The following is a 14,125-nucleotide window of genomic DNA, read 5'->3' on the forward strand; positions in this document are numbered from 1 at the left end:
GAAGAGTTTTTGAAAATCTTTGTTAACTTAATAAACAGAGGTTCACATATTTATGTGTTACTTCTAAACTGAGACTTACTAAATGTAAAACCACTGGCAGTTTTTTTTTTTTTAATTTAAATTCAGTTAATTAACATTCGGTGTATTATTAGTTTCAGAAATAGATTTTTGTGATTTATCAGTTGTATATTACAACACCCAAGTGCTCATGACACCAAGTACCCTCCTTAATGTCCATCTCTCAGGTACCCTTCAATGGCAGTTTTGAATAATCCATTGTCATTACAGTAGTAATAAGAGTAATTATAAATCAGTAACTATCTAAACCTGTCAGGACCTGAACAATGGAAGGAAATCCAAAGAAATACACTCTGAGTTCAAAGAATTATTAAAAAGTTTACCAATAAAATAAAGTTTAAAAATAGATCTGAAATCAGAAATTGGGGGGGGCAGGACTATGACTTCTATGTTTTTTAAATTATTCCCCTAAGGAAAAAAGAAGAATGTCAAGATTTTGCTCCCCTTACCTCACACCATACACAAAGGTCGATTCTAGTCAAATCATGGATTTAAATGTAAAAGATAAAAATATTAATCTTGAGGCAGAGAAAGATTTTTTAAATAGCATATAAGAAGCAAAACCTTAGAAAAATTAAGAAACTCTGTTCATAAAAAGACAGCATTAAGAGGGAAAGGACAAGGGCACTTTTACAGACTGAATGTTTGTGTCCCTCCAAAATCGTATGTTGAGATACTAATCCCCAATATGATGGTATTAAGCGGTGGGGTCTATTGGGAGATGATCAGGACATGAGATTGGCCTCATGAATGGATTAGTACCTGTATAAAAGAGACCCCGGAGAGCTTCCTTGCCCTTTCCACCATGTGAGGACACAGGGAAAAGATGCTATCTATAAGCCAACAAGCGGGTCCTCACCAGATGCCAAATCTGCTAGCACCTTGATTTTGGCTTCAGGCCTCCAAAACTGTGAGAAATAAATTTCTGTTCTTTATGAACCCCCAGCCTATGGTATTTTGTTATAGCAGCCCAAACTCATGAAGACTGGCGTGGACTGGGAGATATTCACAACACATAAACCCAACAAGGAGCTCCTATTCACTACTCATACCAAGAATTCCTATAAGTCAGCAAGAAAACAACAGATAAGCAAAGTAAAAATAGGCAAGATGTATATGTGGGATCTTAAAAACAAACAAAACAAAATGAACAAACCAATAAAAACCCTTATAGAGAAAGAGATCATTTTTGTGGTTACCAGAAGCAGGGGATGAGGGGAGGGAGAACTAGATGAAGGGGATCAAAAGGCAAAAATTCCCAGTTATAAGATAACACTATTATATGGTGTATTCGAAAGTTGCTGAGTTTCTTTCTCTCTTTTTTTGGTATTTATATAAGATAACAGATGTTAAATAAACTTATTGTGATAATCATTTCATAGTATGTGGAAGTCAAGTCATTATGCTATACACCTTAAACAGTGTGGCATGTCAATTATATCTCAATAAAACTGAAAGAAAAAAAATTAAAAGTCAAAGATAATAAAAACAGGCAAGATCTGAGTGGGAATTTCACAAAAAGGGACACCCAAACTGACAGTAAGAAAACAGAGTTCTCAGCATCTTTAGTCAACAGAGAACAAGTTAAAACCATTTTTAATTTTAATTAAATTATAAATATTAAAATTAAATAATAATTTTAATAAAATTAAGATAATCAGAATACCACCATCAAAGACTACAGTTAAAGATGTGCACTACCAAGCACTGGCGAGGATATGGAAAAACTAAAACTCACATTACTGTTGAGACTATAAACCAAAACAACCACGTTGGTCAACTGTATGGCATAAGTGACCAATAAATGTATGGAGAGCCTATCATCCAGTAATCCCACTCCGGAGCGCCCATGTCCCTCAGAAACCATGCACATGAGTATTCTTAGACTCTTGCGAAATAATATTGTACAAGGCAATTACTGGAAACAGAGAGAGACCTATATAAGTCATGGTAAAAACATAAAATAATGTTCAGTGGTGAAAAAGTAGGAAGCTGGGGTGCCTGGGTGGCTCAGTCGGTTGGGCATCAGAGTCTTGCTTCCCGCTTGCGTCCTGCTCTCATACGGGTTATGGGATCGAGCCTGGAATCCAGCTCCATGCTCAGTGGGGGGTCTGCTTGGGAAGTCTCACCCTCTGCCTCTCCCCCGTCAACTTGTTCTTGCACTCTCTCTCTCTCTCTCTTACTTTCTCTAGAATAAATCTTATATATATATAAAAGAAGAAGAATGAGGAAGATACAGGAAGAATTCAGAAAGGAGATTTAGTGGACTGATTAAGAACATTGATTTCTGGAGCCTAAATTCAAATCCCAATTCCAACACTAACTTTGCAAAGTTGAGCCTGGTGCTTAACTTCGGTATGCCTCAGTTTCTCTACCTGTAAACCGGGGATAATGTTAGTAGCACTAGACCTCATGAGGGAGCTATAATGACCAAATAAGTAAATGCATGTAAAGACTTCAGGAGAATGCCTAGAACATAAGCACTTAATGAAAATTAGCCACTAGCATCCTATCACCCTAAGGCATCATAAAATATATTATTCCAAGGACACCATGACCGTCATAAGATACACTGTTTCATGGGGGGGAAGCATGGTTTGAAACAATGTTTGAGGCATGCAGCCTTCAAGTAAAAATGGGAGAAAACAGGACTATATATTCATTCTGTTTCGATATACACGAAAATCCCTTCCACAGGCAAAAAACTTCTATTAGTGACAGGTTACCTACTTTGCACAGATAATGACCATGATGGGAGAGAGAGGTGGAGGTCAAGTTTTCACTATATATTAATGTGTAGAAATAATTAAAACATTTGATTCCTGTGAATGTAGTCCCTATTTAAGAATTATGTTTTTAAAATGTTGCTAGCATGCATGTTTAGTTACAATGTAGGTGAAGCTCAAGTTTGCCTTCATTCAGCAAGTTTTATACAAACAAAATTTCAAAGTCACACTAAAGGGATGTAATAACAAATGAGAGCTCTCTAGTTTCCTGTATTTCTCTGTGAACACAGTAACAAAAGGGAATCACAGTCCACAGGTCTATTTTATCTTTACTACTATCACCGACTTAGTATCCAGTACTACACAAATAGTCTGACCCTACACGTTACCTCCGTACTACTCACGTTTCTTTTATCTCCTACTGACCGCAACTTCCAAGAATCTTTCTGCCTCAATTCCTACTATTTCTGATCATTTATTTTAAACAAACCCAATTTCTGCTTAAGTTTTTACTCTGGCTCCCACTGTGACCTAGGATATACATAACTGGTTACAGCAGAACACCTACCGAAGCAAACCATGGTTTCTATTCTGGATTTTCAAACAAATATATTCTGTCTCGCTCTCTCTCTCTTTTTTTTTTTTTAAATACAAAATTCTTTAAAGCCTGAAGAGGAAAAGGTTTTTATCTGCCAAAATAGGAATTCAGACTTGCTACAGGAAGTCATGTATTAAGACAGTTTTCAAGACAATAAGATTTTATCGATTATTAAAAACTGTCGGGAAGGAAAAAAGATGCTGATTTCCAAAATTTAGGATACCTGTTTTGTCTCAGACATAACTTTATTCAAGACTACGCATAATTTCACTAGCTGTGCCTTCATGTTTAATTAGCAATTCTAAAAATCCCATATACTAACTTTCTTACAATTTTTGTTCACAATTTCAGATACATTTTACTTTGCGCCTCTAGGTGGCACAGTTACATTTTAAAAGAGCAAAAGAAAGGCGATTCTTTGAAAATAGAAAAATATCCCGGTATTGTAATTTTAGCTTTAAAGAATTGTGTATTACATTTTTTAAAAGATTAAAAACATGAAAGATAAAATAGCTTATTCTTTCTAGAAAAGGATTATGCCAATTTAAATAGTTTAGAAGAACATCTAGGAAGTTCAAAAATAGACGCTTTTAACTAATATTAAATAAAAATAAAAGTTTCACACGTACAGTATCATGTCATTAACAGCGAAGCTTATAAAATGTCTTTTGTGTGTTTTGTTTCATTTATTTTGCCTAACTTTCTCTATTTATTATATAAAGTTCAGACAAGGCTGTATGTCTATTATTTTTCCTCCAGTACTTCCTAATTTCAGGTTATTTTATAATCAAAACCTGAACCTGCGCCATTTCTCAAAAATGTCTTTCAGATTTGTAATCCCTTCCCTGTTCTCCAAATGCACATCTACGTACTCCATGTATATACTGTAATATAAAATATAAACCAGTATGGCTAATTTCATACTTACCAGCCCAGGAACCAGACTCACTTAAGTAACTCATTAATAAAAGAACTGTTCCTATACATTCACAGAAATGTTTATATACATCTATAGATTTTAGTTTCCCTGAGACTAAAGAAATGGGCTACCACAGACCAACAGGTATGAACAGTGGTAAATAACAGAAAACAACATTAGTTTGATTAGCATTAACCGTGAAAAGCCATGACCTGGGTCAACGCTGTCACTTACCGTGACTAAATTGAAATTGTCACCATTACTCTAAATTCAAGAGTCTAAAACCTACCATGTATAGTGGGAAAAGGTGGTAGATGGAGAAGAAGGAAAATCTCTCACTCTTCACTGTGTATCTTTGGGCAAATGAGTCACTCTTTCTTAGTTAAGAGCTGGACTGTATGAACCCAAAATGTCTCCAAATTTCGGAAGGTCAGAATTCAGTGGAAGGAAGTCACTTATAAAGTTTCCTGAAAATCCCCATAACCAAGTTCGATCCCATACATTGTATTTGATCATCACTTAATTTCCCCTTTAAATTCAGAATTACCCCAAATATCACCTCCTGATGAAATGTAACAGTTTATGTTAAAAGTAAAAATCTTCACTTGAGCTTAACTACGCATAGGGAAAAAATGAGGAAATTTAGCGTTTATGCATCAAGTTAACAACTGCCATACCATTAAAACTGCATAGTTACTAAGGGAGTAGCACTGAATGGTGGTGATATTTTCATCCGAGTAGAGTATACGGCACCCATCTGACTTCCAGCCTCCTTGTCCGTTCAGCAAATCAAAATCCCACTGGGCGGCCACGGCATCTGCTCCATGTGCGATTCGACGCAGTGTTACATTAACAGGGATGTGGTGGGTATCCACATTCACACCATCTGGAGAAGATGGGAAATGGAAACATTTCTGATACAAACTCCAGAAACGATTAAATGTCGACTTATACACTAATGGGTACTCTGCGGTATCTTTTCTCACTAGGGACTCATTAAAATGATAAGGAACAAAAATAAGCATTTTTTAGGTACGGCATCTCATAAAGTCCCACTGCCCAGTCACTACAGTTGAACATAAGCCACATAACAAACCTATTTTGGTGAGAATCACGGGGGTAACTACTGTACGGCGTTTTCCATCATCAGCCAAATTTGTTGAATTCCCGGTGGCTGGGAAAAGCTTTCCGTTGCGGAATGCAATTAGTTGAAGCTTATAGAGAGAGTCATCAGTGGGTCTGACTTCCCTTTTTTGCTTTGGTGAGAAAAGGGAAGGAGGCAGCTGAATAGAAGCCTCGACGATAGTATTCTGAATATACATGAAAAACAAAATCAAAGAAAGGTTACCATATTAGCATGCAGAGACCAGAAAGAATAGTTCAGACGGCTATGAATGTTTCCTAACTGTACACTGCTGAACAGGTTTCTCAATGTCTGTATATGAAATTTAACAGCTAGAACAATTTATCAGGTATGTGAAGTATCTCAACACCACACCAAAGCACAGAAGCATAAAATAAAGAGAAACGCAAACTCCATTTCAAAGGGTTGAAATTGCAAGGAATTATTTCAGACAATAGAGTGAATTTTCCCACGGTAACAAATACTGCTAATGTCAATAGCATTAAACAGATCAAGAATCTCAGTGATCACTCTATCAATTTTACAATGATCAATTATAGACATAAGCACCAATGCAGCCTACCACAAATGTGACTTTAATTAATTTGGACTTGTGGAACTCTAAGATGATTTAGGATGGATTCAAACTGTCAACACAAAGAAACTGTACAGACTTAATAGAAACTTAGATTCAAGTAAACTCTGATGTTAGCAGAAGTGCCCCCTGAGACTAAGAAACATGTTAGAAATTATGTTAAGAAAAACATAGTATCAAACAGAATAGCTGGAAATGCTGGCTGATCACTGAACGTTTTACATACTCTTTACTAGGAATTGTTAAACTCTAAATTATTCAGCATTCAATAAAAATCAAATCCGGATACCAAGGAGGCAAATAATTAACCACCTAAAAAAATTCCCTGTTTTAAGACTTCATCACAAAATTTTTCTCTTTTTTTTAAGATTTTATGTATTTACTTGACAGAGAGAGACACAGCGAGAAAAGGAACACAAGCAGGGGGAGTGGGAGAGGGAGAAGCAGACTTCCCACTGAGCAGAGCGCCCAATGCGGGGCTCTATCCCAGGACCCTGGGATCATGACCTGAGCCGAAGGCAGACGCCCAACGACTGAGCCCCCCAGGCGCCCCACAAAGTTTTTCTCTTGACATCAAACTCTCTCCAATCCAACGTCCACATCGCCAACAGAATTTCCACTGAAGAAACATATGTGCTCTTCTATTAAAGAACACCCCAGTTCGCCAATGTTTAGAGAATACTGCTCCCAAACCTAAGTACATCATAGGATTTGGCTAAAATTTACATCTGAAATTCCTCTTCTAACATTCCCTAAACCAACACCTGTAACCTGGCCACCCTGAATATACCAATCCTTGTGATTTCCTACATTTTTTAGGCCACTTGTGAGCACTGCACACGCCAGGATCCCTTGCTGAAATGCTCTGCTGTTCCTTTGCTGGCAAACTCTTGAACTGGGCAGATCTGATTTCGAGCAAGATAATTCTGCAGGCTATGTCAAAGATGGATCAGAATAAGAGCGGCTGTCAGCCAAGAGAAAGACATCCTTAACATGGGGCCTTTTGGGATGATTAATTACATGACTCCTCAGTATACTGCTTTTCCGGTCAGCTGCTCCCTCTGCTGGCCTCATGTGGCATTCTGCATACATCTCTATCATGACTAACACCTGCACTATCACAGCACCAACTCACTGTCTGCCCCTTTAACTACAATAGCAGGATTTTTGAGTGCGGATCATCTCACTCATTTTTCTGGACCCCCCTGTCCATGTTAATAATAGTTCCCGGCACTTATATTTGATAAAAGCAACCCACTGTTTGTAAAACTAATGAAAGTCTGCGTGGCATGATTATATTTTTGAAAAGGTTCTATTTAAGCAAGTGATTGACTTTAAAATGAGTTTTTAACGGCTGTGCTTGGAACAATGCTGAAACACACAAACACCTGCAAAATAAAGTATTTCAGAAGTTTGAATATTGGAAGTTTGAATACTTATTTTAAACTGAAGATGCCATGAAGATATTTGGTAGAAATAATCTGCCTAAGAAACATACACAAAAAGGTTTCTACTGTTCTCACTTACAAACAATAATCTGATGGAGACACAAAGTCTGATATAAATTCATCTAGTAAATTTCTATTCTGTATACAAATTTATCTGAAGTGTGAAATGAGGACTGCAAGAAAGGAAAAACATCAACAGCTTGACTAGTTAAAAGGTCAAAATCCTAATGAAGCGTTATATACTGGACATTTATTAAAACTTAAGAACTGGAAGATTCAATAAAACGACTTTATTGTGAACACAACATGACTTAAAAAATGAGCTTTCATGGCTCAGTGGGTTAAAGTCTCTGCCTTCAGCTCAGGTCATGATCCCAGGATCCTGGGATCGAGCCCTGCATCGAGCCCTGCATCGAGCCCTGCATCGAGCTCTCTGCTCAGCAGGAAGCCTGCTTCCTCCTCTCTCTCTGCCTGCTTCTCTGCCTGCTTGTGATTTCCATCTGTCAAATAAATAAATAAAATCTTTGTAAAAAAAAAATGACTCAAAAGGACAATACAACTCTCTGGGAAAGCATTACTTAGGGGTTATCAATTAATTTTAAAAAGAAGATATACTGATGACATTTTCTAAAAGAGCTGAAAAAGGAAACATCTATGATTTCTAGAAGTCTGACAATATTTTTCTACCAAAGTTTAAAGTTATAAAACCATCCAAAACAACAAGAAATTATAAAAAGTCAGAGGAGTATGAACACATCATCAACAGATGAAAGCTAAATACTTTGGCTTTTAAAATACCCTTTATTGGGTGCCTAAATGGCTCATTTGGTTAAGCAACTGCCTTCAGCTCAGGTCATGATCCTGGGGTCCTGGGATCAAGTCCCACATCGGACTCCCAGCTCCATGGGGAGTCTGCTTCTCCTCTGACCTTCTCCCCTCTCATGCTCTCTCTCAAATAAATAAAATCTTTAAAAAAATAAAGTAAAATACAATATAATATAATATAATATAATTACCCTTTATTGGTAGAAATGCAAGCTAGTGCAGCCACTCTGGAAAACAGCATGGAGGTTCCTCAAAAAGTTGAAAATAGAGTTACCCTACAACCCAGCATTGCACTAATATTTACCTTAAAGATACAAATGTAGTGCTCTGAAGGGACACCTACACCCCAGTGTTTATAGCAGCAATGTCCACAATAGCCAAATATGGAAAGAGCCTAGATGTCCATCGACAGATGAATGGATAAAGAAGTTGTGGTATACATACATACAACGGAATACTATGCAGCCATCAAAAAACCTACCATTTGCAATGACATGGATGGAACTAGAGGGTGTACTGCTAAGCAAAATAAGTCAATCAGAGAAAGACAATTATCATATGACCTCAATGATATGAGGAATTTGAGAAACAAGACAGATCATAGGGGAAGGGAGGGGAAAATGAAATAAGATGAAACCAGCAAGGGAGACAAACCATAAGAGACACTTAGTATCAGAAAACAAACTAGGGGTTGCTGGAGCAGAGGGGGGTGGGAGGGATGGGGTGGCTGGGTGATGGACATTGGGGAGGGTATGTACTATGGTGAGAAAAAAAAATTTTTTTAAATAAAAATTAAATAAAATAAAATATCCTTTAAAGTCCAATATGGAATATGGCTCAATAATAATTACAGAGACTCTGGGATGGACAGAGGATGGCTAAGACAGCTGGAAAAACTGTATCAATAATGAATAATGTTTGGATTTTTATAGTAAGAATATATTTGTATATTTCATTTCTTTAAAAGAAGTGATAATTAATTGTGGAAAAGTTGTAAATCTCATGAATCAAATCATTGAGGAACACCCACTGGTTACATTTGTCATGATTTTACCTTTTGCCACTTGACCTAAAGGCAAGGAACCAGTCTGTCATTTCATTTAACCATCTGTTCACGTTAAAATGTATGGATCACAGCAATGGAAACAGACACGGCAATTACAGCTAATAAATCAGAAAAGGTGCCCTTAAAACCCTTTGGGAAGTATATGTTTTTGGAGTCTAATGTTCATGATTGCAGGTCACCTGCCACCCCTGGGGAAAGGAACATAAGATCTGAAACAAGGAACCAGGATGGGGGGGGGGGGGGTCCCGGCCTGATCACTCTGTGGTCCCTTCACATGGCACAATTTTGTTTACACTCTCCGGGTCTCCTCTGTCACAGGCATCGAAAGACCTAACAAAAGGCTGTGAGGACCACAGGGGATGGTGACCATGGCAAGCACAGGAGGCTACGAACTGTGGGTGGGGTTATTATGACTATTACTGCCTCAGTGTGGTAGGCGGTGATCTGGAGGCTGGGGAGACAGAAAATGCCTTCAAGTAAAAGTCTTTCCAACAATCACGGAGAACCTCGTCATATTTTGACTTCCACAACACTCTTTTAGTATTAATTTCAATACTAAACTTGACACAGTATGAACACATGTGAAATAGATGTTATCATAGAGCCCTTATTATTTTATATGCAAAATTCGTGTATAGTCCCCTACTCACAATGACATTAAGCCAGGAAGAAAATACACGTCCTAAGGGATATTAATTCAAATACTTCTACTACACTTCAGCACCTTTCCTTACGAAACAATCTGAACTTCTGATACTGTGTAATTAATAATTAAAATTTCCTGAAATCCTAATTTTGCTCACTTCTACAGAATTTGAACACTAAAATCGGAATGAGTCGAAGAGGCAACTGCTTTAAAACAATAAAATACTAAAACAAATAATAAAAATACTAATTTACTCATGTTGTCTTAACTATCTACATGTTTGATAGACTGGGTGGTGCTCCCTAGAGGAAAAGCAGCAAGGAGGTACTCAGGAACTGGCCCAGCAGCTAAATCCGATACAGGGTAAGGAAGTATTATTTTAATATCTTACTGACTGTCCTGGTTGCATTGGTACGTGCTGGTTCAACGTCAGGCCAGCCTAGGTAGACCAATCTATATGAGAAAGATGGAATTTTTTTTTTTTTAAGAGTTTATTTATTTGACAGAGAGAGACACAGTGAGAGAGGGAACACAGGCAGGGCAGGTGGGAGAGGGAGAAGCAGGCTTCCCGCCAAGGAGGGACTCGATCCCAGGACCCTGAGATCATGACGTAAGACGAAGGCAGATGTTTAACCATCTGAGCCAGCCAGGCGCCCCTGAAGCATGGATTTTTTTTTTTTTTTGATATTTTATTTATTTATTTGACAGGCAGAGAGGCAGGCAGAGAGAGAGCAGGAAGCAGGCTCCCTGCCGAGCAGAGAGCCCAATGCAGGGCTTGATCCCAGGACCCCCCAGGATCATGACCTGAGTGGAAGGCAGAAGCTTAACACACTGAGCCACCCAGGCACCACTGAAGGATGGATTTTGGATCTAGAGATCCAAGACTAAATGGAAACTCAAATGGGTAATACAGAAGTCCAAACTAGACTGTGATGGTAGCAAAGACAGAAGGACAGAAACTGAAGAAATAAAATACAAGTAAGGCTCCTATTACTAACAGAGAACTGCCTTTTAGAGGTATAACTTCACATATTAGCACACTCTCCCATTCAAGGGTAGTATCATCAATTAGGAGGTGTTCACATTATCTTCTCAGTGTATATTCAAGGCATTAAAAAAAAAAAAAAAAGACATGCAAAAAGATTAAAAATTGCCCTAGTATAAAGTTAAAAATGTAAAGTAAGTTTTCTATTAAAGTGCTAAAGCATTTTGTCCCGTTGATGTTACAATTTTTAACTAATTTTATGTCATGAAGGATATAGTCCTTTCTCACTCAGTTTAATCATGTCCATCAATGAAGCATGAATAATAGTGTAATGTGTCCTTGGTTTCTGGCCACAGATGATCTTAAAAGGATAGAATAGTATGAAATTGACAAATCTGAGTGTGTTCATTTAAAGCTTTCTACTCTGGCAGGTAGGAGCTCTCCTTACCCAGAGGGGTAGCTTGTGAAATTGATGAAATGTAGGGTTTCATCATTTGTAATCCCTTTCTACCGACTATGATCATCTAAGATAGAAGGGTTCATCAATTTTAAGTGCTCCTCCAAGATACATGCCTCTCTCTCTTGGGCTGGTGTGCGATACTGCTTCTCTGCCTTCTGTGGTATGTTTTTACTGGTGAACAACATAATAAGGAAAACAGCAGGTCGGAGGAGCATGGCTGGGTGCGTTAAGTACCCTCCCAGAGCGAAGAGTCACAAATAAATCTTGCCAATTTTCCTCAGAGTATATTATATCAAGGAAATATATTATCATTAGACATTCTGACCTAGCTGAGATTGTCTTGGGCAGTGGGAAAACTGGGACTACTTCTAAACTGGACAAACCAGTTTTTATGGAGGTCACCCACGGCAAGGTATAACAAAATAATGTTAATTTTCTTTCATTCATTCACTCACTCATTCATTCATTCAATATTTCCTAAGTGCCCAAATCCATCCATTCATCCATTCAATATTTACTGAGTTGTGCCCACAAAGTACCAGGACACATAACACCTATTTGAGCAATAACCATGCAGCCTTTAAAGTGAATGCAATACTGTTTGTGATATAATTCAGGGACAAGCCAGAAACAAAGAACATACTGTGTAATTAAAATCCACAGAGAACACAGTTACACATGGCCACACAAAGCTAAATGAGAAAATGTGGTTCCATTAGGGTGTCAGAATTGTACATCTACTATGTGTGTCGATGTAGTTTAACAAAACACATCTATACCCTAAATGTTAAAACTCAATAAAAATGCTTTCCATTTTGCTTGATGCAATAAAACACACATTTTCTGAAGACAGATCACATGTTTGCACCTCTTTGCCAAAAATCTTGATCTACAGCTTGCCTGATCAAATGCCCGATCTCAGGGCTGGCTTTTCCATTAGGTCCAGCAAGCCCAGAGCCAAGGGGACATGCAATACTTGGAGGTCATCTACGGAAATGTTTTCATGTCTTTAAAACCAAGAGCATAAAAATGAACTTTCAGGTCAAAGAAAATGTTTTAATATGTATTAATATATTCATCTTTTTACCGCTTGGCAGTCATAATGTAGGATTTTGATATTTCTGTGTGGAGAATTGGGTCCAAAGGGCACAGGTGTCCAGGCCCATGAAGATCACAACATGTCCCTTCCTGGTCTGAATTTCTTTTCAAGCAACAGCCATAACAATCCCAATACCCAACACACCCCACCCCTAAGTATCTTCTAATAAGGTTATTGTGCAAAGCAAACCATTTGGAGTATTCTAATCTGACAGCACTAACGGTAAAGTGTCTTAAATGCTTATAGAATATAACGTACCTTCAGTGCCAGACTTGAAAACGTATTTGAAACATTGCACTTAAAGCTCAGCTGTTTATCCAGGTTTCCGTCCGGGTCCCGCCTCCCATACTCAGAAAGGCCTGTCCGGTCAGCAGCTGCTACCTTCTGGAACACGGTGCACGTCATCCCAGTGAAGCCCGCGGCCTTGATGACATAAGCTTCCAGAGCAATATTGGGTGAATACTTCAAAAGTCAATCAAACAGGAGTTATGAAAGATTTACAGCATGAGGGAAGAGCACTTTCTAAGAGTTTTCAAACACAAAACACTGTACATAAGTGAGAATCAAAAGCCAAGCGTCTTACTTAACAATGACACTGTGCAGGTCACTGGCACATAAAAAAAGAGGCTGGAAACAAAAGGGTATCGTCAACTAGACAGATACCCAGTGAGGAAACAAGTCATAAAGTATAGAGGGTCAGAGATAAATGAGAAATCGATTAAAAATCATGTAAAGAACCTTTGTAGGAAAAATGAAAGTGTCTTATTAAAAAAAAATGAGCTAACAGAAATCAGTGGACTCTTTACATGATAATACAAGAGGAGTATCAGGGTTTGAGAAATACACTTTTAACAGTTGTCTTGCTCTGGGCTGGCTCACTTAGCAGAGCATGTAACTTCTGATCTTGGGGTCATGAGCTGGAGTCCCACGTTGAAGAGAGAGGTTACTTAAACAAAAATTTAAAAAGTAAAATTAGGGGTGTCTGAGTGGCTCAGTGGGTTGGGCCTCTGCCTTTGGCTCAGGTCGTGATCACAGGGTCCTGGGATCAAGCCCCACATGGGGCTCTCTGCTCGGTACAGAGCCTGCTTCCCCTCTCTCTGCCTGCCTCTCTGCCTACTTGTGATCTGTCTCTGTGAGTCAAATAAATAAATAAAATCTTAAAAAAAAAAAAGTTTAAACTTATTTAAAAAAAATAAACAAAAAGTAAAATTAAAAATTAAAAAAAAAAATTTAAGTCTCCTCATTCCAACACTTCATGTCCTATTCACTCTTTATATTACCGGGAGACCAAATTAACTCTTTGCAGATAGACAGCATCTCTGTCCTTTCTTTAAGGATGACTAAGTGATGCCTACTGTACAGCCAAAGCACCGTTCTATGTACCATATATAGGCAATGTCCTCTTTCTCAATTTCTTTTTAAGTGTAAAACTTCTGTGTGAGGTGTGTAAAATCTCTTTGGAAGATACCAATTTAAAAAACAGAAAAGGCCATCTAGAATCCACCACACACCACAGGCATGATAGAAAAGAACTGGTGGTTTCCCCAAATATTCAAG

At 38.0% G+C, this 14,125-nt stretch overlaps 1 protein-coding gene across 1 annotated transcript in view; it reads right to left on the bottom strand.

Annotated features, from left to right (window-relative positions):
* The window catches only part of ADGRA3 (adhesion G protein-coupled receptor A3), a 132,252-nt gene that overhangs the window by 17,995 nt on the left and 100,132 nt on the right, over window positions 1–14,125 (bottom strand). The window contains exons 12-14 of the mRNA XM_047719012.1: window positions 12,827–13,030; window positions 5,418–5,631; window positions 4,999–5,207 (exon numbers count right to left, since the gene is read on the bottom strand). Of these exons, the coding sequence (XP_047574968.1) occupies window positions 4,999–5,207; window positions 5,418–5,631; window positions 12,827–13,030 (627 nt within the window). The remainder of the gene's footprint in view (window positions 1–4,998; window positions 5,208–5,417; window positions 5,632–12,826; window positions 13,031–14,125) is intronic.

Source organism: Lutra lutra, chromosome 2 (genome assembly GCF_902655055.1).
Source record: "Lutra lutra chromosome 2, mLutLut1.2, whole genome shotgun sequence".
NCBI classification, from domain to species: domain Eukaryota; kingdom Metazoa; phylum Chordata; class Mammalia; order Carnivora; family Mustelidae; genus Lutra; species Lutra lutra.